This window comes from Hemitrygon akajei, chromosome 14 (genome assembly GCF_048418815.1).
Source record: "Hemitrygon akajei chromosome 14, sHemAka1.3, whole genome shotgun sequence".
Lineage (NCBI taxonomy): Eukaryota > Metazoa > Chordata > Chondrichthyes > Myliobatiformes > Dasyatidae > Hemitrygon > Hemitrygon akajei.
In genome coordinates, this window is record NC_133137.1 from 30,876,980 (window position 1) to 30,902,470 (window position 25,491).

At 40.2% G+C, this 25,491-nt stretch overlaps 1 protein-coding gene across 2 annotated transcripts in view; it reads right to left on the reverse strand.

The window, feature by feature from the left end:
• grk3 (G protein-coupled receptor kinase 3) overlaps positions 1 to 25,491 on the reverse strand; it is a 268,143-nt gene that overhangs the window by 26,702 nt on the left and 215,950 nt on the right. For both annotated transcript variants that reach the window (XM_073065740.1, XM_073065739.1), the window contains exons 12-18: positions 24,106 to 24,200; positions 23,005 to 23,112; positions 15,189 to 15,255; positions 11,720 to 11,820; positions 6,338 to 6,404; positions 3,808 to 3,903; positions 1,060 to 1,222 (exon numbers count right to left, since the gene is read on the reverse strand). In XM_073065740.1, coding sequence (XP_072921841.1) covers positions 1,060 to 1,222; positions 3,808 to 3,903; positions 6,338 to 6,404; positions 11,720 to 11,820; positions 15,189 to 15,255; positions 23,005 to 23,112; positions 24,106 to 24,200 — 697 coding nt within the window. The remainder of the gene's footprint in view (positions 1 to 1,059; positions 1,223 to 3,807; positions 3,904 to 6,337; positions 6,405 to 11,719; positions 11,821 to 15,188; positions 15,256 to 23,004; positions 23,113 to 24,105; positions 24,201 to 25,491) is intronic.

The window sequence follows — 25,491 nt, forward strand, 5'->3', positions numbered from 1 at the left end:
TCACTCACGTGTCATGAAATTTGTTTTTCTTTGCGGCAGCAGTACAGTGCAATATATAAAATTACTACAGTACTGTGCAAGCCTTAGGCACCCTAGCAATAGATATGTGCCTAAGACTTTTGCACAGTACTATATATATGCACCAATGGACCACAACCTTGTCGTGGTTTGGAAGCTTGCGTGCCTCAGTGACCCAGCCATTTTGACAGGAGTCAGGGCCTTATGCTTTAGCTCTTGGTAAGATTACCTTTACCAAACAGGTCAAAGGGTAGAGACCAGACTAGGTGTGGTCCACCTGTTCTCCAGGTTTGGGGATTCAGCTAACAATTCTAACTGGGTAAGCGAAACTGTTACGGAAACAGCAATGAAGAATCCTTCTACATCTGAGTGCAATGGTATTCCCAAGTCTCCACCCAAGTCTTGCATGCCTGAATTAGTGAAAACTGAGAGGAAGGTACTGGCATGATGAAGGAAGCCCTGAATACCAAGACTAAGACCAAAATTGGCCAAGGACACACAGAGATGGAGGATCTTCATTTCTGCCTGAACACCAGTGATGTAACAGACAGTAAGTACTAAAAGTAAGTACCTTGTTACATGCATACACCAATGCAAGAGTGCTGGGAAGTCTGAACTAAGCAACTTATCAAAGGGTTAAATCAGTATTGTTTTATCACAATTCTTTTCCATTTACATCTTGGCCACCTATCTGTGTTTCACCTTTGTGTCCGCCGGATCAGAACATAAGGCCACCATGATGAGTACCCAAGGTGGGGAAGTAGTAGATAAGACACAAATCAACATCATTGCAATTGAATGGTGAATGAGGACAGAAAGATTGAATGATCTAATCAGGACTCTTGCACGACGAATGAAGCACAACAGATAACATACTGAATGAGAGTACATGAAAATACAGGAAATGCAGGGCAAATTTCATCAGTAAAAGACATCAACATTACAGGCAGACATAGAATGCCAGGCTGAATATCTTGTAGCATTTTCAATACAATAGAAATAGCTTTATGATGCATCAGATTTGGAAATGAACATTCCTACCTTCTTCATGACCAAGCATCTTATTCTTGGCTCTCTTTCTCATCTCGTTTTTATCAGTGTCACTATTGACCGCTTCATACACTGTTTCTGCGACCTCCTGTTGCCAACGTTCCGATATCACCAGAGGAAAGTTTTTATAGAGCTCCTGATCGCTATCCAACAGCTATGAAGGAGAAAAGAGAGTGAGAGTGTGAGTGAGAAAAGAACAGAAAATGGCAAAAGGAAGAACAGATGTAGATGGCAGATGAGCAAGATTTGAGTGATAGAAGGATCAGAGAAGAGAAAACATGACAAGCAGTAAAGAAAGGGTATTTTTGGGGAGCATGAAAGAGGAAGAGAATCAAAGTGGGGGCATGGGGAGAGGATAAAGGAAAGTAAAGGAGGTTAGGAAAAAAAGTACAGCAAAATAGATTAAGAAACAATATTAGCAAATGAGTTACTAACATGGGTTTACTTTGGTGAAGATTTTTCATTATGAACATAATTCAAAGTTTAATAACATTTCCCATCTCTTATATTGTTTACTTAAATCTGGTAATTGTATAGTGAGGACCATATCCTCATTTCTTTTTAACTTCTGCACAATATACAGTAAAGTACCTTGTTCAGCATACTACCATGCAATATTCTGGATTTTGTTTAATTGATAAATCTGAAAGCACACTCTATTGAAATCACCTTTTTAAAAAACCATCACAATATTTGCCTTTCCTTCACTAAATCTCTAGACTAGGGGTTCCCAACCTGGGGCCCATGGACCTCTCGGTTAATGGTGTGAGCCCAGGCCGTAAAAAAGGTTGGGAAACGCTGCTGTAGACTAATATGCATTTCACAGTTTAAAATGACATTCTTTAAAGATATTCTTCCACATCTATTATACCAGGTGTTGGAAATACTAAAATGTAATGAAATCAAAGGTGAAGATCATCATATATGAGTTGTCACAGAAAGGCCATAGCTAGGGACTAGTCTGTCATTCACCCATTACAGAGTGCTATAGATACCATTAACACCCTTCTTTGTTAAGTTGACTGTAGGTTACTCTGAGAATGCCAGTATGCGGAATTTGAACAGGCAGAACAGATATCAGAAAGTTGCACAGATGTCACCACTTTCCGGTAACACAGGTGCCACCCACACGAAACAGCTGCACAATATGACTGTTCAAGCACCACTCATTAAGAAGTTGCTGCCCACGCCAACTGGTTATAGATATGGCACCAGTACCAAATGCAACCAAAGCCTACCTCACACACTTATTACCGTAGATTCCGGATTATAAGCCGCTACTTTTTTCCCACATTTTGAACAGCTTTGAACTCTGCGGCCTTTAATCCAGAGCGGCTAATACATGGTTTTTTTTTCATGCCGCCTCGTAAACATTTTGCCTCGTAACAGTAGACCAATAAAATTGATGAGTAGTTCACAGAGGTCCAATGAAATTGTACGATAAATCAAGCGCACTTTCACAATTAAATTATTGTAAATCAGTCATTTGTACTCACCCTCATCAACATGGAAAACACTCGAAGAAAAGCATTGTGCTGCCTTTATGGCAGTTACTTAGTTTATAATATTTTCGCTTAGTAATTCATTTGTTAGTTAAAGTTAGAAGTGTTTTAACTATATTTGTTTTCTGTACTACATCCCGGGATGCTATGACGTCACACCCGGTTTCGCCGCGTCTTGTGGGATATATACGGGCATTACGCGAGCGCGTCAGACCCGAGCGCGTCAGACCCGATTAGACCCGATCGCGTTACGCGAGCTCATCAGACCCGAGCGCGTCAGACCCGAGCTCATCAGACCCGAGCGCGTCAGACCCGAGCTCATCAGACCCGAGCTCATCAGACCCGAGCTCATCAGACCCGAGCGCGTCAGACCCGAGCACATCAGACCCGATTAGACCCGATCGCGTTACGCGAGCTCATCAGACCCGAGCGCGTCAGACCCGAGCTCATCAGACCCGAGCGCGTCAGACCCGAGCGCGTCAGACCCGAGCGCGTCAGACCCAAGCTCATCAGACCCGAGCGCGTCAGACCTGAGCGCGTCAGACCCGAGCACATCAGACCCGATTAGACCCGATCACGTTACGCGAGCTCATCAGACCCGAGCGCGTCAGACCCGAGCTCATCAGACCCGAGCGCGTCAGACCCGAGCTCATCAGACCCGATTAGACCCGATCGCGTTACGCGAGCTCATCAGACCCGAGCGCGTCAGACCCGAGCTCATCAGACCCGAGCGCGTCAGACCCGAGCTCATCAGACCCGAGCTCATCAGACCCGAGCGCGTCAGACCCGAGCACATCAGACCCGATTAGACCCGATCGCGTTACGCGAGCTCATCAGACCCGAGCGAAAACGCTGCTTTTAAGTTAAAGGCGATCAATAACTTTTCCTGGTAGGCTGCAGTATATATATTTTTACCAGTCGCTAGGAGATATTGGAATGTTGTTCGTGCTGTTCAGTAAAAAAGTATATGCAACGTAATTTGTGTTACCGATACGTATGTATATTTAAAAGTAGCGGTGCGGCCTAAAATCCGGTGCGGCCTTTACAATTAAAAAATTGATTTTATTTCTAAAATTAGAGCCAGCGGCTTTTAATCAGGTGCGCTCTGTAGTCCGGAATCTACGGTATTATTTTGAGAGCCATTTATTCTATTGACACTTCAGATTTTGCTGGGGTTTGGTCTGTTCTAAGGATCCAGGATAATGATGAGAAAACTGTTAAAACCAGCAGACGATACCTTGATGCCCTTTGTATCTTCTTCATCAAATGATCCTATGTCAAACGCATCAGCTGCATTCACCTCTCCCCGGGGAGGAATAAGTGGAGGCAGGTACTTGAAACAGAAAAATACAATGAAGACAGTTTAGCATAACAGCTGTGGTACATGATAACTGGCACCAGGAAATCTCTTATCTATATGCTCATGGTGGTGGGTAGTCTTAGTGAAGTTAAAATAATCCAAAAATGGGTTCAACATGGAGAATTTTCACTTCACAATTGCTTCCCTGTTCCAATTCTGCATTACATTCTTGTCTTTAAATTCTAGTCATCCTGAAATAAACGCTAATATTGCATTTACCTTCCTACCACCAACTTAAAGTGCAAACTAAACTTCAGGGAATCCTCCATGAGCATTCCCAGGTCCTATTGCACCATTAATTTCTGAATTTGCTCCTTGTTTAGCAAATAGTCTACATCTTTATTCCTTCTTCAAAGTGCATGACCATACACTTCTCTATAGTCTATTCCCTCTGCCACTTCTTTGCCTGTTCTCCTAATCTGTCAAAGTCCTTCTGCAGACACCCTACTTCCTTAACATTAGCAGGCCCTCCACTTACCTTTGTATCATCTGCAAACTTGGCCACAAAGCCATTAATGCCGTCATCCACATCACTGATGTAAAATGTGCAAAGAAGCGGCCCCAACACTGACCCACAAAGAACACAACTAGTTACTGACAGCCAACCATTATTTGCATTCTTTGCTTCCTGACAGTCAGCCAATCCTCTATTCGTGCTAGTATCTTTCCTGCAATACCAGGGGCTTTTATCTTGTTTAGCAGCTTCATGTGTGGCATCTTGTCAAAGGCCTTCCAAAAATCCAAGTACACCACATCCACTTATTCTCCTTTGTCTGCTTGCCTGTAATTTCCTCAAAAAAAAAATGCCAACAGATTTGTCAGGCAAGATTTCCTTTGATGGAAACCATACTGACTCCTGCCTATTTTATCATGTGCCTTCAAGTACCCCGAAACCACATCCCTAATAATGGACTCCAAAATCTTCCCAACCACAGAAATCAGGCTAACTGGTCTATAATTCCCTTTCTTCTTAAAGAGAAGAGTGACATTTGTAATTTTCCAGTCCTCCAGAACCATTCCAGCATCTGGTGATTCTGGAAAGATCACTACTAATGCCTCCACAATCTTTTAGGCAACCTCTTTCAAAACCCTGGGGTGTAGTCCATCCAGTCAAGGTGACTTATCTATCTTTAGACATTTCAAATTCTCAAGGACCTTCTCCTTGTAATAGAGACTACACTCACTTCTGCCCCTTAACCCTAGAATTTCTGGCATAATGCTAGTGTCTTTCACGGTAAAGACTTCTTTGTCCCCCATTATTAACTCTCCAGTGTCATTTTCCAGCAGTCTGATATCTACGCTTATTTATTTTTTACTCTTTATATAGCTGCAAAAAAACTTCTGGTATCCCTTTTATTATTATTGACTGGCTTACCTTCATATTTCATCCTTTAACTCCTTTTTGATATTTCAGTTTTCTTCTGTTGGTCTTCAGAAGCTTCCCATACCTCTAGCTCCCCACTAATTTTTGCGATATTATGTACCCTCCGGAATGGGAATGGGGATTGGAATTAAAATGGCTAGCCACCAGGAAATCTTGGTTGTTGTGGATGAAGCAAAGAGGCTTGACAAAGCCTCCAATCTATGTAGAGTAGATGACCCCAAAGACTGAGATCTTTGACCGATTTAAGCACCGAGCCAGATTGGAAAGGTTAGTACAGGCCAAATTGAGGCAGCGGGGCCCAGGCCTGAGAGCATATTGAAGAGGGAAGGCCCCAGTCCAAGAGAGTGGAACGAACCAAGGTTTGGCCAATTTAAGTACTCGGCCAGATTGAAAAAGACAGTGTGTCGGGGATGGAGGAGAGGGATAGGCTGGTATTCAGTTCACTGCTTGGCAAGGTTTGCTCTTCTCTGTACAGAACTGAGGCAGTGGCTTGCAACTAATGGACTCCTGGATCGGCTGTGACTGGCTTATGGCTGTGAATTTACTTCCATAAACTTTAGTTCTGAATGTTATTTGCTAACTTTTTATTGTTTGCATGATTTGTTCTTTTTTTTGCGCATGGGGTGTTTGATGGTATTCTTTTTTAATGGGTTCTATTCGGTTTCCTTGTTTTGTGGCTGCCTATAAGGAGATGAATCTCAAGTTTGTACAGTATATCATATACATACTTCGATTAAAAAATGTACTTTTGAACTTTTGAACACGGCCTTGGGGACCTTTTGAGCAGATGCACAAAATTGGCCTGGTAACATCTTAGATTAGGGACAAAACTGAAGATTAGGTGAATGAATTTGTAAAACAGAAAAGAATTCCCTTTAAAAATGTAACAGAATTTGTGACTTTTCTTACTGATGCAGTTGGTATGCAATCTCACCACACAAAGGCTTATGCAATATTGGTTCAATGTACAGGCAGACTCGATCATTTGTTTTCAAAGAAAGACAAAAATGAGCCATTTCTTACCTTCTGCAAGTAGACTTGTTGCCAATCAATCCCTTTAAAAAACGGATGTTCTTTCACTTCCACAGCACTATAGAGATAAAACATATCATGTAACTCCAACGCTTAAACCATAATTAACCCTTATATTAACCAGTAACTGTAGCTTGCATAAACAAACTAATACCAATGACTTTGAGCAATAAGAAGCTATTAAACTTTGGATGGGATGGAACTATAAGATGTATGTATTAAACCTTGGGCAAGTTAGTTAAACAAAAATCTTGGCACTGAACAACCAATGTCAACCTTAAACCTCACACTAGGAAGCAAATTTTATCAGCAATGTTGAAAGTGAGCAACAACATCACAGAATGACTGTCCGTCATGCTACTAACAGCACTTTGAAAGAAGAATCATTCTGAACAAATCCTCACATTGTAACCAAAGTCCTGCACATCTCCATGCACTTCACTCTTATTATTATGTAAGTTAGTTTCCACTACTTTTTCAGATGGTAAATTCCAAATCATAAACAAACCCCCTTCCTAAAAATACCGTAGATTCCGGATTTTAAGCCGCTACTTTTTTCCCACATTTTGAACAGCTTTGAACTTTGCGGCCAATAATCCAGAGCGGCTAATGCAAGGTTTTTTTTCATGCCGCCTCGTAAACATTTTGCCTCGTAACAGTAGACCAATAAAATTGATGAGTAGTTCACAGAGGTCCAATGAAATTGTACGATAAATCAAGCGCACTTTCACAATTAAATTATTGTAAATCAGTCATTTGTACTCACCCTCTTCAACATGGAAAACACTCGAAGCATTGTGCTACCTACCCTCTTAGTTTAAACTATATTTGTTTTCTGTACTACATCGCGGGATGCTATGACGACACACCCGGTTTCGCGGCGTCTTGTGGGAAAATGCCGTTTGCGATGAAACGGAAAGGAGGGGGGGAGCGGCGGAGCGGCTTTGGATCTGAGCGAAATCTGCTTTTAAATGTCGTTTGCGATGAAACGGAAAGGAGGGGGGGAGCGGATTCCGCGAGCGGCTTTGGATCCGAGCGAACTCTGCTTTTAAATGTCGTTTGCGATGAAACGGAAAGGAGGGGGGGAGCGGATTCCGCGAGCGGCTTTGGATCCGAGCGAACTCTGCTTTTAAATGTCGTTTGCGATGAAACGGAAAGGAGGGGGGGAGCGGCGGAGCGGCTTTGGATCTGAGCGAAATCTGCTTTTAAATGCCGTTTGCGATGAAACGGAAAGGAGGGGGGGAGCGGCATTACGCGAGCGGCTTTGGATCCGAGCGAACTCTGCTTTTAAGTTAAAGGTATCAATAACTTTTCCTGGTAGGCTGCAGTATATATATTTTTTACCAGTCGTTAGGAGATATTGGAATGTTGTTCAGTAAAGAAGTATACGCAACGTATATTTAAAAGTAGCCGCGTACGGGCACGGTTCGAAAAAAAGCATTTGCAATATGTATTTGTTTTTGTTACCATATGGATTTAATTAAAAGTTAAAAAAATCCTCACGTGTAATATCTTTCTGTGTAAATATCTCATATTACAACGTGGGACACCTGCGGCCTAAAATCCGGTGCGGCCTTTACATTTAAAAAAATGATTTTATTTCTAAAATTAGAGCCAGCGGCTAAAAATCAGGTGCGCTCTGTAGTCCGGAATCTACGGTACCTCTTATTTCTTCTTTAGTTTCCTAATAATATCCATCCTCTAAGACATTGGAAATAATTTTTCCTTATTCTTTCAAAATGTACTTTATTTACAAAGTCCTCCATTAAATCAACTCTAAGAAATAATTTCCAATTTCCCCAGATAACTGAAATAATTCATCCCCAATACTGTTGTTAGCTTCTCCAAAGTCTTGGCATACTTCCTAAATTCTGTCATCTAGAACTGGACACCATAAACCAGCTAACTCTTAATTTACAATTTATAGTCTGATATCCTTGCATTTGCAGTCTATACTTTCTCAACATATCCTAATCGGTAAACCTCGGCCACATGCAAAAGATAACAGAACTATGGCAATGAGCAAAAGGAAGTTATTACTCCAGGGGTGAAACAGTAAGTTGCAATCACTAAACCTCGCACTGAACAATAAGACATCATTAGCAACCTTGGCACTGAGCAACAGAAAGTAATTATTGAGAACTGTGTAACACAATATAATCAGGAACCCTGAGGGTCAGGAACAAGGGATTGTCAAGTCAGGCAGTGAGCAATATTATCAATGCTGCTGGTATTGAGCAACAAAATATAATCATCAGCTCTGACATAAAATCATTAACTCTTGAAAACAAACAAAATATAATCATTGATTACTTGAGGTGAAATAATCAGTTACCCTGGCACTGAGACAGCATTAGGCATCATCAGGAGCCTTCGCAAGTGAGCAACAAGGCTTCATAATAAACTTGGAAGTGACCAACAACAATTATAAAACTGATATTAAGCAACAAGCTTTTATCATTTGTATGTTACTGAACATAAAGGTCACTAAAACTGTGATTGAGCATATTATCACTAGCACAGGTACTGACTAACAAGGTACCATCATAATTTGAACTATATCTAAAATATATCACAGTCAGCAAAGTAATTGATACCTTGTGGCAAGGTATTATTTCATTATAATTAACCCTGGGACAGCATGAGAAGATATGTTCAGTGTCACTGGCACTCAGCAATACACTTTAGCACTAACCCTGACACTGAACAAGTAAGTTCCATCAGTCGCCTTAACACTGAATACATAAACCTTTCACTAAATAGCAAGATATCATCAGTGACCTTCATACTGACCAACAGGATACTGATGTCACCGCTACAAGGTACAATTAGCTTTATTACTGCCAATGAACAAGGTGAGATTAGATATGGTACAGAACAGCATGATACTAATATTAATCTAACATAAACACAATTATTATTAAACTTGACAATGAAATACAGTGCACACTACACTTCCAGAATTCTGCAGAGCATCTCTTCTGAAAACTAACACTTGGAAACATGTAATAAGGGGTAAACTTTCAAGAAGAACCTGGCTTTTAGAATTATGAGTATAACTAAATAATATGTTTCCTCAATTTTCCTCGAGGATTATACTAATTGACAACTCATGGAACCAAACCTAACAAAACAGGTTCAGAGGCAAATCAATGGAAGCTGAAAGAAAGACAAGGGACTAGTAGGGTCAATTTCACTTATTTTAATATGACTCCCCAGCATCCAGGACATCTTCAAGGTGCAATGCCACAAAAAGGCAGCATACATCATTAAGGACCCTCATCACCTAGGACGTGCCCTCTTCTCATTGCTACATCAAGGAGGAAGTACAGAAGCCTGAAGGCACACACTTAATGAATCAGGAGTTGCTACATCCCCTCTGCTAACAGATTTCTGAATGGATATTGAACCCATGAACACTACCTCAAAGCTTCAAAGGTCCAAATTAATGTCAGAGAAATGTATACAATATACATCCTGAAATGCTTTTTCTTCGCAACCATCCACAAAAACAGAGATGCCCCAAAGATTGAACGACAGTTAAATGAGAGAACCTCAAAGTCCCCCCAGCTCCCCCCTCCCGTGCGTAAGCGGCAGCAAACAACGATTCCCCCTCCCCCCAGCAAAAAAAAGTGCACCCGCTACTGAGCACAAGCTTGGGCTAGCTGATGGCAAAGACACAGACCTTGCAGTTACCCCGGCATCCAACAAACCACACGTTCTCTCTCTCCCTAATAAGGGAGAGGGAGGCGCCCCCCATTTTCACTACTCATTACTTTTCTTTATTTTTCTCTTTCTGCACTACTTATTTAATTTAACATTATATATATATTTCTTACTGTAACTTAGTTTTTATTATGTATTGCAATCTACTGCAGCCACATAACAACAAATTCAACAAATGTCATGACATATGCCAGTGATATTTAACCTGATTCTGAATCTGAACTCTTAACCTAGTGTTATTTACTAGAGGTACTCAATAACTTTATTGTATTACACACGAACCCAGTCTATAAAGTAAAAGGTATGAATTAATTTTATAATCATTTTTACTGAAAACAAAACATCACCATGGAATTAAGGTGGAGCATAAAAAGTTGGTTAATACCAAATGACTGAACGACTGAGTCAATTTTATAAATGTACATCCTGTGCAGAAATCACTGACGCCAACTCCTGCAGTTCAGCATTTCACTTTGTGTATGATGTCAGAGATTGCTGAGCACCTTCTTTAACCTTCACTGTGCACAGACTCCTAGATTCAATTCTTTTTGAAGATATTAAATGAAATAGAACCCAAACAAACCTCCGTCCAACTCATTCACCATATTGTTTCCAGTAGATGAGTATACTAAGCAATTACCCTCTGGCATATAATGGTCAACTAATTAGATATACAATTAAAACATGTTTATGAAAATGGTTATTTCTTTCCACTTTAATACCATCTTTCTTGAAGAAATGCAATGGTCACAGATTCAAGTATATCACATTCCTCCAAACTACTTTGCTACAGCCTTGTTGACAACTAGTAAATTGGATTGACAAGACAGTCTTCATCAATATTTTGATAGTCTTTCAATTAGTAAAATACTTTTAACATTTTGCAAATCACAAACACAAGAAATTCTGCAGAATTGGGAGACAGCTTCGTCAAGCACCTGTGTCCCATCTGCCAAAAGTGGAACTTCCGGGTAGCCCAATGTTTTAATTCCTATTCCCATTCCAATTATCAGTCCATGGCCTCCTCTTGTGTAACAATGAGGCTACCCTCAAGGTGGAGGAGCAATATCTTATATTCCGTCTGGGTAGCCTCTAACTTGATGGCATGAATATCGATTTCTCCTTCCGGTAATAATTTTTTCCCAGCCCCCTTCCCTCTTCTTCTTTTCCTCACTCTGGCCTCTTAGCTCTTCTCACCGGCCCATCACCTCTCCTTGGGCCCCGACCTCCTTCCCCTTCTTCCATGATCCAACCTCCTCTCCTATCAGATTCCTTCCTCTTCAGCCCTTTACCCTTCCCACCTACATGGCTTCACCCATCACCTTCTAGCTAGTCCTCCTTCTCTTCCTCCAGCTTTCTATTCTGGTATCTTTCACTTTCCTGACTAGAAGAAGGGTATTGGCCTGAAATATTGACTGTTTATTCATTTCTATAGCTGCTGCCTGACTTGCTAAGTTTCCCAAGTATTTTGTGTACTTAACATTTTGTAACGTGAAGTATTTTAGCTGACAAGTGATCAAAATCACAGAACTAAAATCCTTGCCAGCTATTACATGTCTTCACCCCTTCAAAAAGCATATCCTTAACATTTTCTGGTAGTCTCAAAGCTTCTTAATTATGCAAGGAAAGCATAAAATTACAGCCTACCCTCGTCCTAGGCATCCCAGTCTCTTGGCAACATCACGCTGTAACAGACCTTCCAAAAGAGACTTTAACTCCACAGAGAAAGTATCGGGCAATTCCACATTCTGAAGGAGAAAATGAAATATATTAAATAACGTTGTATAAATTGAATGGATGTCCCTTATATTCTTAATCGAACCAATGTATTTCAGATTAACATGCTTTGTGGAAACTACTGTGGAAAATCAACAAGGCTATAAAATAAATATACATAGGATTGTTTGAAATGTTTTCCCACAACATTTATAGAGCTAAGAGTCTTATTAAAATGCTTATTCACAAATTACAACTTGGTAGAATTATGAATTGTTTTATCTGAAGAGTAACTGAGGCTTGAAGACGATAATCTTTTTTGTTCATCTACTGGTTTATTGTCCTGGGTCAGTTCCTTGTAGACTTCTTTGTAACATGAAAGGATTTACGTTCCTCTTGAAGTTAAGACTCTTTTGAATGATGGGGTGAAGATCCGAAACTCCTACACAGGAATCCTGGAAGGGCTGCAGCAGTAGCAGCTGGTTTGGCAGGCTTGGTCTTACTTCTCCTTAGTGTTTCTCCTGGATGCAGCTAATTGCTGAGGCTCCCTCCTTTTCCGTTTCTTGGTGAAAATTAATTAGTTTGATTGCCTTACTCTTTTCAATACCTTTAAACCCCTCTCCTTTCAGCTACTGGCCAGTTTCACAATGTCACTGTCTACACACTGTTGGTAGCATGGAAGCCCCTGATATTATTGATGAACTCAGTAGGCAAATAGTCATTCAAAGTTGAAGTTTGCTTCATCCTAGACCTACTGGATAAAGCTAGTGCAGTTTTTGCACACCTGTCAAAATGAATCAGACTGCCTACTCTCCCTTTGGCATTTGTCCCTGGGGCTTCTCTACAAAATTTCCAGACGGGGAAAAATGAAGTTTTAATAATGAGCTGATCTGTAGAATGTAAAATTGACATCAATTCAGGAGGCAAAGACTTAGCAGAAATATGTCTTCCTGCTGAAGGGACTTGGCCCGAAACGTTGACTGTACTCTTTTCCATAGATGCTGCCTCGCCTACTGAGTTCCTCCAGCATTTTGTGTGTGTTGAATGAGAGATTCTTTCTCAGAAGGAATTCCTTCATTTCCAGTTCTGCAGTCTTTTAAAGAAAAAAGTTGTGACCAGGCTTTTTTTTAATAGAATGTCACTCTATTGGTTAGTATTTCTTGAGTTAATACTGCTTATACATGCGTCTTTTTAGCTCAGTATATTTTAGTGGATTTGCGCTTAATCCCCATTCACTATTTGCATACACGTTGCTTTTCAGTTAAATAAATTCTGTCGTCCACTTGTTTTAAAAAAGCTCAATTTCTACACAATTGAAATTAACCAGGTTTGGAGGTCTCATCTCTGATAAATTCCAAAAATTTTGGCTTAATATCGTAAGTATCATCCACACCAGCAGATCCTATTTTGTTCGGCAATTTCTCACATTGCAGATAATAATGCTAAACAATCTGTAAAGCCAATCTCTACCAACAATGAATAGCTTGGCTTCATTGTTTTCCTTCACTTCCAGTCAGAAGTCACACAGATGCAAAACTTTAGTCCTAACTATATCTGATTTCTCAGTACTGGTCATTTCTTTGATTAAGCATTTTTTCATCCTTAGCTAAATGAAGAATTCTTGCCACTGACAACACTTTAAAAACTCACAGGAGTTGTTGATTTCACACAATCTCTAAATTTTTGACACATTTCTAATGGTATGCACAGTTGATTCATTTAAACTGTATTAGTGAGCAATCAACACAGCACTATAGTCTTCTAAATTAATCAATGACTCTATTTTCTAGGCTTGGTGACACGTTCTTCACTGGATATTGTCACAAGCTTTCATCAACACCTTTTTAACAAGAATGTGAGCTGATAGCTAACTATCTGGGGGTTGGCGCCAATTGAACAATCAGTCTACCACCTAGAGCGTAAATGTGTAACAGGGCACTAAGAGAGTTAAAGCACTGATCACGAAATATTAATCACATAGACGGGGTGTGAGCCCATGAGTGGCTGCATTTCTCACCAATCTCGCTGATTAAAGTGTCGAGGAAGATTGTAATCAACAAGAACGAGAGCAGAAGGCGAGCGGGTATTCAGCCTGTCTGCCTGCGTTTGACTGGTCTCTTTCTCCCTCTCGCTCGCTGCTGCCGGAAGAAGGTGCCTGCGTGTCACCAATCTCTCTCTCGCACTGCTCCCAGAGGAAGGTGCCTGCGTTCGATCGGTCTCTCTCTCTCCCTCGATGGTGCTGGAGTCCTGGGTCTAGGCACGGTTTTTGCTGTTTTGATCAGGGAGGACTGGCTCTGTAGCCTGCAGTCAACGCTAGACTGAACTCCACTGAACATTCCTAGACTGTTTCAATGACTTTGTGCTTTGACTTCACTTGGTTTTTTGCCGTTTGTGCAATTTGTTCTTATTTTTGTGCTTTGGGGGGTGTTTTTCTTTGAACGTGTTCCATGGTTTTCTTTCTTTCGTGGCTTTTCTTTGGGAAGGGGAATCTCAGGGCTGTATACTGCATACATACATTGATAATAAATGTACTGTACTTTGAATGAATCGGTACCACTTTAACTTGTGTAACCGGGGGACAATTGTATCATAAACTCTGATACTCTTCCTTCCATCCTTCTCCTATTGTATCGCCTAACCCCACATCCAGATCTCCCAGTCATCACAGCATACTTCTGATTCCATTTCAAGTTTAGCTCCCATGCCTTGCTGTGACCTATTATTTTCACACTAACTTGGCAGATTGATCATTATTTCTTGGGTAATAACCAATTTCTTACAGAAATCATATTACTTTATAAGGATGCTGATTTCTATCTTTTGGACAATCCACTGATGTGACTGCCATTGTGAAAATCTGCGATACAAACCTCCACTTTCCAACGCACCAAAGCAGTGATCGTGATTTCACTTAAGATGAATATTTAAGAGCACTAAGCCACAGAAATGCTTAATACTTTGCTCTCAGTAAAGTTTTGCATACACCAATGTCTATTTATCACTTTACTTGATGAGAATCATCACTCTTCAAAGATTCAATATTACACCTTCACTAGTCCAATATAAGAAACAGTTCCAAAAATGCATTTTATAGGTTTCTTTCTATTCAGAAAGCGCTGATATCTGGAGAAAGCTCTTCAAAAAAGTTAAGAAACTAGTCCTTAGGCTAAGGTTTCAAAGCTGTCCAAAAATTATTTAGTGAAAACAAATATTATATCAAACAATTAAAATGAGCTATAAATGCTCATTTTCCCATAACCAAATTTAAAAAATTAAATCAGTTTAAATATAAACAGTTATTTGGCAAAGTCTGAAACAGCATGACTGATCCAATTTAGAAAATCTTCCTGTTGCAATGTCTGATGAATGGTTGTGCTTGTGGAGAAATCTGTTTTCTTACCATTGTGAGTGTCATGCGGTCAATCTCATGCTTGTCTTTCGTCTTGTGCTGCCGGAAAGGACTGTGTCTAATGGGTGAAAAATATACTTTATTATCAGACACCAAAGCAACTGATTGAAACATTACTAACAAGTCACTGGGCAGATGGTCAGTCGCATGTGAATCTTGTGAGAAAAAGAGAAATAAAAGAAAAACTTGAGCAACTTGGCAATTTTAATGTTAATATACAAATCCTTTCTGAGAGACAAGGCTGAAAGTATATACTATGTTAATAATCATGAAACATGCAAATAGGGCCAGTTTTTGCCACAGTTTTAAGGAACTGGTTCAAAATCTTGTATGTGTTATTTAAATATATTTTCTTCTTCATTCTCCCTTTCAAATCTGTGCTCCTTCCCAATCCAGTGACCCCTCTTTCCTTCAGACTGTGTTGTGAATCCCTTAAGGCAGAGGTTTCTATCTTGGGATCCATAGACCCCTCAGTTAATGATAGGGGGTCCATAGCATAAAAAAAGGTTGGGAATCCCTGCCTTATGGGTATTCTGCATGTCAGGTCAATTCAGAATTGATACTTACAATTTTTTTGGTAATCGCAATAACAATTCAAAAACAAACGTAAGAACGTCAGAAATAAAAGCAGGTGTAAATCAGTTAGCCTGCTCCACCATTCTACAAGTTCATGGCTGATCTGCGACGGACACAGCTCCACTTATTTGCCATTTACCCACAATCCTTAATTCCCTTTCTAAACAAAAAAAATTCAATCTAATTGTGTCTTAAATATATTTAACATGGTAACCTCCACTGTTTCCCCAGGCCAAAAATTCTACAGATGGGATTCCCTGCCCAGGGAAGCAAGAACGAAACAGAAGGCTTTAAGTTTAAAAACTCAGCAGGTCAATCTGCATCAAAAGAGGGAAAAGGTGCATGCCAAACATGATGTTCTATGTAACATGGACTCCATTTGTCAAGATGAGTCGTACAGGCAGGCAATTCTTGGTGAGCTGAATCAGTGACAATCTATTCAGCTAGGTTGTCATGGCATCAGAACTGTACAATAATTTTCCCACCCAATCTACACATTCATATTTTCCAGTAGGTGGCAATAAACAATATTCATCAACACTGAATCCTGGCTAATTTCCCCACTTCTTTTGCAGGTTAATTAAGGCAGCTGGATTAACGTATTAGCTGCCACAGATGGGTTGAGCTATTTCTCTGAAGATTGTGGACAGAACCTGGTATCTTCCAGTCTATATTAAGCAACATTGAGATAATGCCTTCTGCGGACCTTGCATAGATTTTTCTGCTTTAACAATAGCTTATTTTCATGAATGAAATTTGAACTTCTTGTCTTTCAGTTTATTTCTCAAATTATGATACAATTTATGAATAAGTTTATTTTCACATACTGTAATCCCAGTAATATTTTATTCATCAATATGCATCACCTAAATACAATAGCTTAAATGTTATTTGTCTTTTAAACCACCAGGTAGCAGTCATGTTCAAGCATCCCCATTTGATGGCATGCACATAGTCGGAACGTTTAATGGGTCATTCTCTGCAAAGCTGTGTCCTGCTGCTCTGTTGACCTGCTGTCTAATAGGAAGAGGATTCTTTCTTTCTATCCACCTCTCTAATCCTCTGGCTTCTCTGAGTATTAAATCATCAAGGGTTTGCTCACATCAATTGAACTGGACCATCCCAGGGGAGGTCACTGCTGTTGTCATTGCCATCTCTTCTCCTTTATTGGAACACTCTGCATCGCTCTTTAAAGGGCAACATCAAACAGAGTGATTTACTTCTGCTGCACAGCACCTGCAGGAGCCTGGCCATCCCCACCACATTGTGAAGAATAGAATCCTGTTTTATCAACAGGTTTTAATTTTGAAAGGAATTAAGGAATCAGAAGAATTTATTAAAACTGCTTTAAGAACTGTATTCTCAGTACAGTTCCAAAAGCAAGTTTAATAAAACAGTGTGGACAGTCAGCACCTTTTTCCCAGGGTGAAATTGGTTAATACAGGAGGGCAGAGGTGATGGTAGAGACAGATTCATTAGGGAGATTTAAGGGACCTTTAGATAGGCATGTGGATGAAAGTGTGGAGGAAAGTGTTAGATTGATCTTGGAGTAGGTTAAAAGTTCAACATAACATTGTGGACAGAAGGGCTTTTGCTCTTCCATTTGCTTATACCTAATAAAATCCCCAGGAACTTAAATTTACTTGAGTTTCTTTTTTCTCCAAAAAGTGATACCTTTTTGTTGTACAACACACAAAATGCTGGAGGAATTTAGCAGGTTAGGCAGCATCTGTGGAAATGAATGCTGAGAACCTTCTTCAGGACTGGAAAGGAAGGGTGAAATGCCAGAATAAAAAGATGGGGGGGGGGGAGGCAAAGGAGGACCAACTAAAAAGTGATAGGTTGAGCCAGATGTGTGCAGAAGGTAAAGGGCTGGAGAAGAAGGAATCTGATAAGAGAGGAGAGCGTACCATGGGAGAAAGGGAAGAAGAAGGGGCACCAGTGGGACATGATAGGCAGGTGAGGAGAAAAGGCCAGAGTGGGAAATAGGAGAAAAGAGAAGAGGAAGGTGGAAAAGAAATGATCGGAAGGAGGAATCAATGTTCATGCTATCAGGTTGGAGGCTACCTAGACTGAATATGAGGTTTTGCTCTTCCACCCTGAGAGTGGCCTCAACATAGCAAAAGAGGAGTCCATGCACTGATACTTTGGTATGGGAATGAGGATAGGAAAGAAAATGATTAGCCACCAGGAAATTTGGCTTCTGGTAGATGGAGCGGAGGTGCTCGACAAAGAGGTCCCCCAATTTACGTCAGATCCCACTAATGTAGAGGAGGCCACACTGGACACAACAGGTGACCCCAACAGCTTTGCTGAAGCATTGCCTCACCTGAGAGACTGGTTCTTGTGAAATAAAAGCATTCTGAAGAGAGCTGTCCTGTTTCCTTTAATCTATCAACATCTACTTTCAATGCCACACTTCACAACATTACATATTAGCCAGAGGAGTAACTTCTAACTTCTTATGTCTTGATTCAGCTTCAAAGTCCCAGCAAACTCTAATCTAATTTTGACTTTATTTTTCTGTATTTGTTGTCTGAGTTTTGTAAATTAGTGGGTTTGAACACAGCTTAGGACAGTGCTGCCTCATTGAAAAATATACTAATATCGATAGGGAGCAACAACCTGAGATGCACACAAATTAATTGTATGTGGGGGGTGGGGTTTATATTTCACGTACAGTAACTACTCATTTCCCCCACCATCAGTGTATAATCCTCATCCCCCATCCCCTGTCCACGAGGCGGCACAGTGGTTAGCACAATGCTTTACAGCACTTTCGACCCAGGTTCAATTCCCGCCACAGGCTGTAAGGAGTTTGTATGTTCTCCCCACGAGCATGTGGATTTCTTCCAAGTGCTACGATTTCCTCCAACAGTTCAAAGGCTTACCAGTTGGTAGGTTAATTGGTCATGGTACTAATTGTCCCAGGATTAAACCAGGGAATTGTTGGACAGTGCAGCTCAAAGGGCCTGCTCCATGCTGTATCTCAATAAATAAACTAAGCAACACAGGAAAGCTTCTTGGACATATTGTATTCATCACCTGCAGGCAAAAGAGCGTGCAGAAAACAAGCTGAAAGGATCCAGCATTTGTAATCCGCACCAGTGAACGCAAGTCAAATGAACAAGGTTCCTAGTTTGCTGTGGTAAAAGGAAATAATATCTGACAACAAAAGACACATGTTTAGAAATTAGATGTACAACACCTACAAACACACCTTTGTGCCCAGTGTCAAAAGCAGGTGTGCAGCAGCATTAATATATTTTATACCCAGGAAGAAGTGTTAAAACACGACCTGGAAGGTCCATGACAAGACCACACTGCATTAAGTGCAGCTGCCAACATTTTACTGTGTAGCAACCAACCTTCTTGTCAGCCTGTAAACAGCAGCAACACATATAATGGTTGCCATGGTATTGAGAGAGACTGCAGGGAAGCTGAGTGAGCTCCTACATTCAGGCAGGGACATTGATGAAAGCAAAGGAAATACTGGCAGGAATGCACCAGGGGGTGAGGACACTCACCAGAATCATCACAAGGACAACCTAAGCCGGAGACAGATTGAGTAGTCTACTCCAAGAGTGAGAATCCCAGAAAATAATTCAAAACCTCATAAGATATGTCAAAGAGAATTGCACAATATTAACAAAACTGCTCTCTTATACAAATATACTATTCTAAATATACACACAAACTGCTAATCCATACATCCAATCTTATCCTGCCCCTCACTTTTTACCCTCCAGCCATAGACTGTGGTCAAGCCTGTTGTTATTCCCCGATGTGCCTTGTAGTGCATCGTGTGGCAACCTTGCTGATTCTTTAGCATATCTGTTTTTTACTAGGCCGAGTTGTTAGCTCGATGCTCAACCCATCACGGATGGAAAGAATGCAAGGAGCCGGCCAGATTCGAACCTGGGACCACTCGCCTCAAAGTCTGGTGTGGACACCACTACAATACTAGCCAGAAAGTTAGGATAATGGAAAAGTTTACTCATTGTCCTTCATTTTCTCCAACAATAAGGTTAGAACATATCGAAATAGAGAAAATATTGCCAGAAGGGGAGTGGCCTTCCTGACTGCAACATCTCACCAGGATGAAGAAGGCTAGGCTCTTCCGCTCAGCAGAGATTGTAAACCAGCTCTCAAGCAGACACTATAATAAATCTGCCAGGTATGCTCATTATAAATCTTCCATGAAACTGGAACATTCCCTTGAAACTAATCTGTAGTATCCATGTATGCTGCTGCATCACCACAAAGGAGAAATTATACTATGTCTTCTTGTTTCCCCTTCACATCAGGATACAGATTAGGTGCAGGAAGTGAAGGAAGAGGATGAGGCAGTGGACAATGAAGATGGCCAGTGGCACTGCCAGGGGGTAGCAGACTAGGTCAAGGACTAGGCATCAAAATGAAATGCAGAGGCACTGGCAAGCTGTTCTCAGATTAAGGAATTCAGTGAGGAGGTTCACCTGAGCTGTAGTCCATGCATCTGCTTTGCCTCAGAGAACTTGAATGAGGTCTGCAAATGGGTTGCTTTCATAACAAATCTGATGCATATCAAGATGATAAGCGACCTATCTGTGATCACAAAGAGACACTGTGATGTGCCACTTGGGCATCAAAAGGTATCAGGAAAGTTCTGAAATGGGAATGGTTTTTGGGTGCTCAACTTAGGGCCAAAGGTCATGATTTTCTGTTTATTTATTGATTGATTTTGATTTGCCATAAATAAATCTCAAAGCACAAGCAATATTCATTGTTTTCTTATTTAGAATAACTAATTCGAGGCCAGTCTACCTAAACCAAGAGGGAGGCGAGGTAAGCACCAGGCTGATTTGGAAAAGTCGGGTATGGATCGAAGTGTGGCGGCAGGGTCCAGGTCCAGAGGGTATCGATGTGGCAGAGCCCAGGTCTTACAGCGAGGAATAACCCGGTGTTGGGATGATTTATGCACAGGGCCAGATGGCAGGGCGGCAGTACCAGAGGCGAGCGTCAGGCTGATTCTACTTGCTGCTCTGCAACGCTTACTCTTCTCTGCACCACACTGGGGCTGAGGCTGTGGCCTGTTCTGGGCCTCATGTCTGTGGGCTCCACAATGCTTATTCTGCTATGCAGTGAAGTACTTCTATTAAAAATAAATGGCTTCCTGCTATAGAACATGATGATGAAATTATACAACTGATGATAATGTTGCCTTGGTATTGGCACAGTAAGTGAATTAGAATCACTTGGTTCCCAACCTCATCCAAACATAAACCAAAGAGGTGAATTCCATAAGTGAGATGAATATTGACACTGATGAGTGCAGCATTTGACTGAGTGTAACACAAATATAGCCTATGATCAGAGGGAAAATACTCCAGTAGTTGGGATCCCAAAGGAAGATTATTGTGCTTGTCAGATTCGATCTGTGGCCTAGGCCCAAAAGCTTCCAGATGATTCATCAATAATCTTCCTTTCATCTTAACATCAGACGTAGGAATGTTCATGGATGATTGCACAATCTTCAATTCCACTCAAACTCCTTAGAAAATGAGGCAGTCTGTGCCAGTATGTAGTAGAGCCAAACAACATCAGTCATGGGTTATTCTGTCAGAGAAGTGCTATGCATCTCCAACAGCAGAGAATGGAACTATCTATAACATTTAATACATTTTCTCTGCTGAATTTATTATCAATATCCTGGGGATCATCCTCAACAAGAGACCTGTGACACAAATATCATGGCCATAGACTAAGTTAACTCCGGATATCTAATGCCATCTGGGAAAAGGCACCGAAGCATTCGGGTTCTCACGACCAGACTATGTAACAGTTTCTTCCCTCAAGCTATCAGACTCCTCAATACCCAGAGCCTGGACTGACATCAACTTACTGCCTTATTGTCTTGTTTATTATTTATTGTAATGCCTGCACTGTTTTGTGCACTTTATGTAGTCCTGGGTAGGTCCGTAGTCTAGTGTAGTTTTTTTCTGTGTTGTTTTTTACGTAGTTCAGTCTTGTTTTTGTACTGTTTCATCTAACACTATGGTCCTGAAAAACGTCTTATTTTTACTGTGTTCTGTAGCAGCAGTTATCGTCGAAATGAGAATAAAAAGTGGCTTGACTTGACTTGGCCTTTCCACCAGCTACATGCTATGAGCCAGGATCCTATCAACTGGTATCCTCTCAATAATCCTAAACATTTATCCACTCTACCACTGGCATTTTCATCCTGAAAATGAATAAAAAGCATTTTATATACAAGGTTTCCCCCAAGAGGGCCACAACCTTGTCACTGGATTCAGAGGCTTGCGTGACTTAATGATCCACAGAGCTACATTGGCTGCAGTCAGGGCTTTGTATGTTGGCTCTTGGGAGGGTCACCCATGCCAATCAGGTCAAAGGGTAAAGGACAGACTAAGAGTGGTCCACCAGTCCTCCAGGTTTGGGGGGTTCAGCTCAGGGCTAACAACTCTGACTGGTAAAACAAAATTGTTACAGAAACAACAATGAAGAATCCATTTATATTTGAATGCAATGGTATTCCTGATTCTCCACTAGGGACGTATGACTGGCAGTAGAGAAAACTGAGAGGAGGCTCCTGACATGATGAAGGAAGCTCTGAACACTGCCAGAGATGGAGGACCTTCATTGCTGCCTTAAATGCCTATGGTGTAATGGACATTAAGTAAGAAATACAAAATTTAGAGGTATTTTTTGTCCCTAAGAAATCTAAATCTCTTAGGTTTTCAAATATGACTCATATTACAAACATTAGGGATCAGATATCTGCTTTTCCTTCAACGTTTGAATGCTTCACATTTCAAAAACAGGAACTGGATCTAGTTTGATTGAAGCATGACACAAACAAGCACACATAAAGATGTAATGAAATTGAAACCTACATTTCATCCTTGAAAAGATTTGAATTGGTCTCTAAATAAATAAATATGCATTTATATAACAATGTACACACCAGAATTCATTGCAGAGAGCTGAATTATCAAATCTGATCAGTTGAATTGTAAAAAAGGGATTAAAAGCTACAAGCCAGAATGTGTAACTCCGCTCAATGCTGTTAGACACTGATTCCATCAGTTTTAAGGTTGATATTCCAGACGGTCACTTTACCAGATCTTAAACTGCCCTGAAAGGGCATAACAATTTAAGTGTGCTGGCAATCTGCAAAGCTGATTTTAAGCAATTAATTTCATATAGCATTCTGTGTTTAGTGACTTACCCTCGAAGTAATTTGAAGAGCATGCAGCCCAAAGAGAACCAATCTGCACTACTGTCGTATGCTGTACCTTTTTGTAACACCTCTGGAGCCATGTATCCATGTGTCCCACTGCATCAAAAGAACAAATTATGCTTCAACATAAAGTATTATCCAAAGTCCTTCAGTTGCATATTATGATACTTTTTGATATGCGCAACAAAAATGGAAGAAATGGTGACAGCTGGTTGCTCAGAGAGATGGTGGTTCATTAGAATTTTGTTCTTTATCTCAGCTACTAACTAATCTCAAACTGATTGACAATGATGATGTTAACAATGGTTGTGACAAGCTTAAGCTAGGTAATTCATTATTTTTTTGTTTCTGATGTTACCAACAATCCATCAAGGAAATGTATTTGTTTATACAAGATAAGGAAGAATTTGCTTATAAAGCATGCTCGGGTGAAGAACTGGAATGTTGCTGTGTTGTATACTGGTAAGAATCATTGCCTGCAGGAAAGAAGGATTGAAATGCTGTTTCATTAGGCTGTATTCATGCATGCTTGAATTGCAATTAGATTTGAATTTGAAAGGAAAAAGTAATAAGAAGTATTAAATTATTTCCATAAATAAGATCTTGTTGCAAATAAGATAAGTGAGGAAGTTGCAAACATTTCAATTAGTAACAACACACACAAAATGCTGAAGGAACTCAGCAGGTCAGGCATCATGTACGGAAATTAATAGATTGTTGATATTTTGGGCCAAGATCCTTCTTCAGCGAAGAAGCATCACATTTAAATCATGGGAAATCTAAATATTGATAATAGAGGATCATAACACAAAGGGAACTATTCTAAAAGTTCAATTTAGAGTTATCTTTTAAACTTATTTTTAGAAGAAATATCATTGGCAATCTCAACATATCATAAGAAGATAGCTTTATGGGGATTTTCCACTAATTTCTTAAGGGTCTGTTGCAAAGATACGTATTAACTGCAGCTAAGGGTTGAATTTGAGAGAAATGGCAGCATGTAAAAAGAGGAACACAATCATCTGCCAGCACAAGACTGGTCATGCTTATGCAAAAAATGTCTACGTTAACAGGTTAGCAAGTACATACACGCTGGCATGGGGCTTCTTTTTTGAGAAATCGCAGGCAAGCCCAAGATCTGATATTCTCACGTGACCATGTTCATCCAGTAGAATATTTGCAGGCTGTGAAAATAATACAAGTAATATAATACTGCAATCAGAATCATTATAATTTCACTCATAACCCACATGACAATTTCAATACTCATTGTGATTTGAACACAGCAAGTTAGATCCAAAGGAGTTAGCTTGCAAATGATACCTGAAGACTTTCAGGAGTTCACATTAAAATTTCCACAAAAGCTGTGGTATTTAAATATCTGAAGATAGAAAAGCCTCACAGCCTCATCCCATCACCTACATGCTATCCATGAATATCTACAAAGACCTCCTTGTCAGATCCATCTGCCTTGAATTGAGTTGAAACATTAATCCTAATGGAGCCACTTAACTCTTAACAGCTTTGCCCTAAAATGGTAAAATGGTATACAGAAGCATCAAAGGATGATGGAATTAACATTCCGTAGCTAAAGAAAGTCAAAATAAATATAGTTTCTTTGTGCAACTTGAAAATTATTTATTTACTGATGCCTTGGTAGTAATGGATATAAAAGATAACAAGAAAGAGCATCACTGCTGAGGACATTTTCAAAGGCCATGAAGATCAGCACCGGCAATCCGCGTGTTAGCGATTTCAGCAGGAACACATAGCATGGTACATCACTGTAATTAACACCTTCTGCACAATTAGAGATCAAATGCAGCAGCCTAAGTGTACTAATATATTGTCCATGAACCCAAATATAGGGACTACTTTCCTTGGCAGCACTGATTTTTAAGCTTAAAAATTGACAGCCTTCTTTCAACATGCCAAGACCATACTTATAACCTTCTGGGTAGGACTCCACTAGATCTCACGGGGCAGCAAAAGAGTTATAGTTATTTCATCACAACAGCTATTACACATAAATAATAATTGTATCTTCTACTAGGTGCCCTTAATTGTTGCACTGGAGTCCCAAGCCACATCTATATCAGGTTTGTCTTGTCTCTAAGGAAGTATTCTCAAATGTAATTGTCTTTATTAATGAGTTCAAGAGTTTCCAAATGATGGACAATACAGGCATGGTGGTAGTCATCTGAAGAATTTCAACTCACATACACGATCTTCTGACAGGCATCATGGATAACTTGAATATTTTGTGAATTGTTTAACAAATTTTATCGGCTAGCTTCAAAGACACTTGAATACAAAGCTGCATCCTGGGAAATTGAGCAATTCAGTGGAACCCTCTATTCCTATTTCCTTTTGAACTGTCATTTGTATCTGATCTTAGAAGCCATAAAACTTGCAGCTAAGTTGAAGTAGGTCCATTACCTGTTGAATTCCCACAGTGACCAGTTTTTGGCTGAG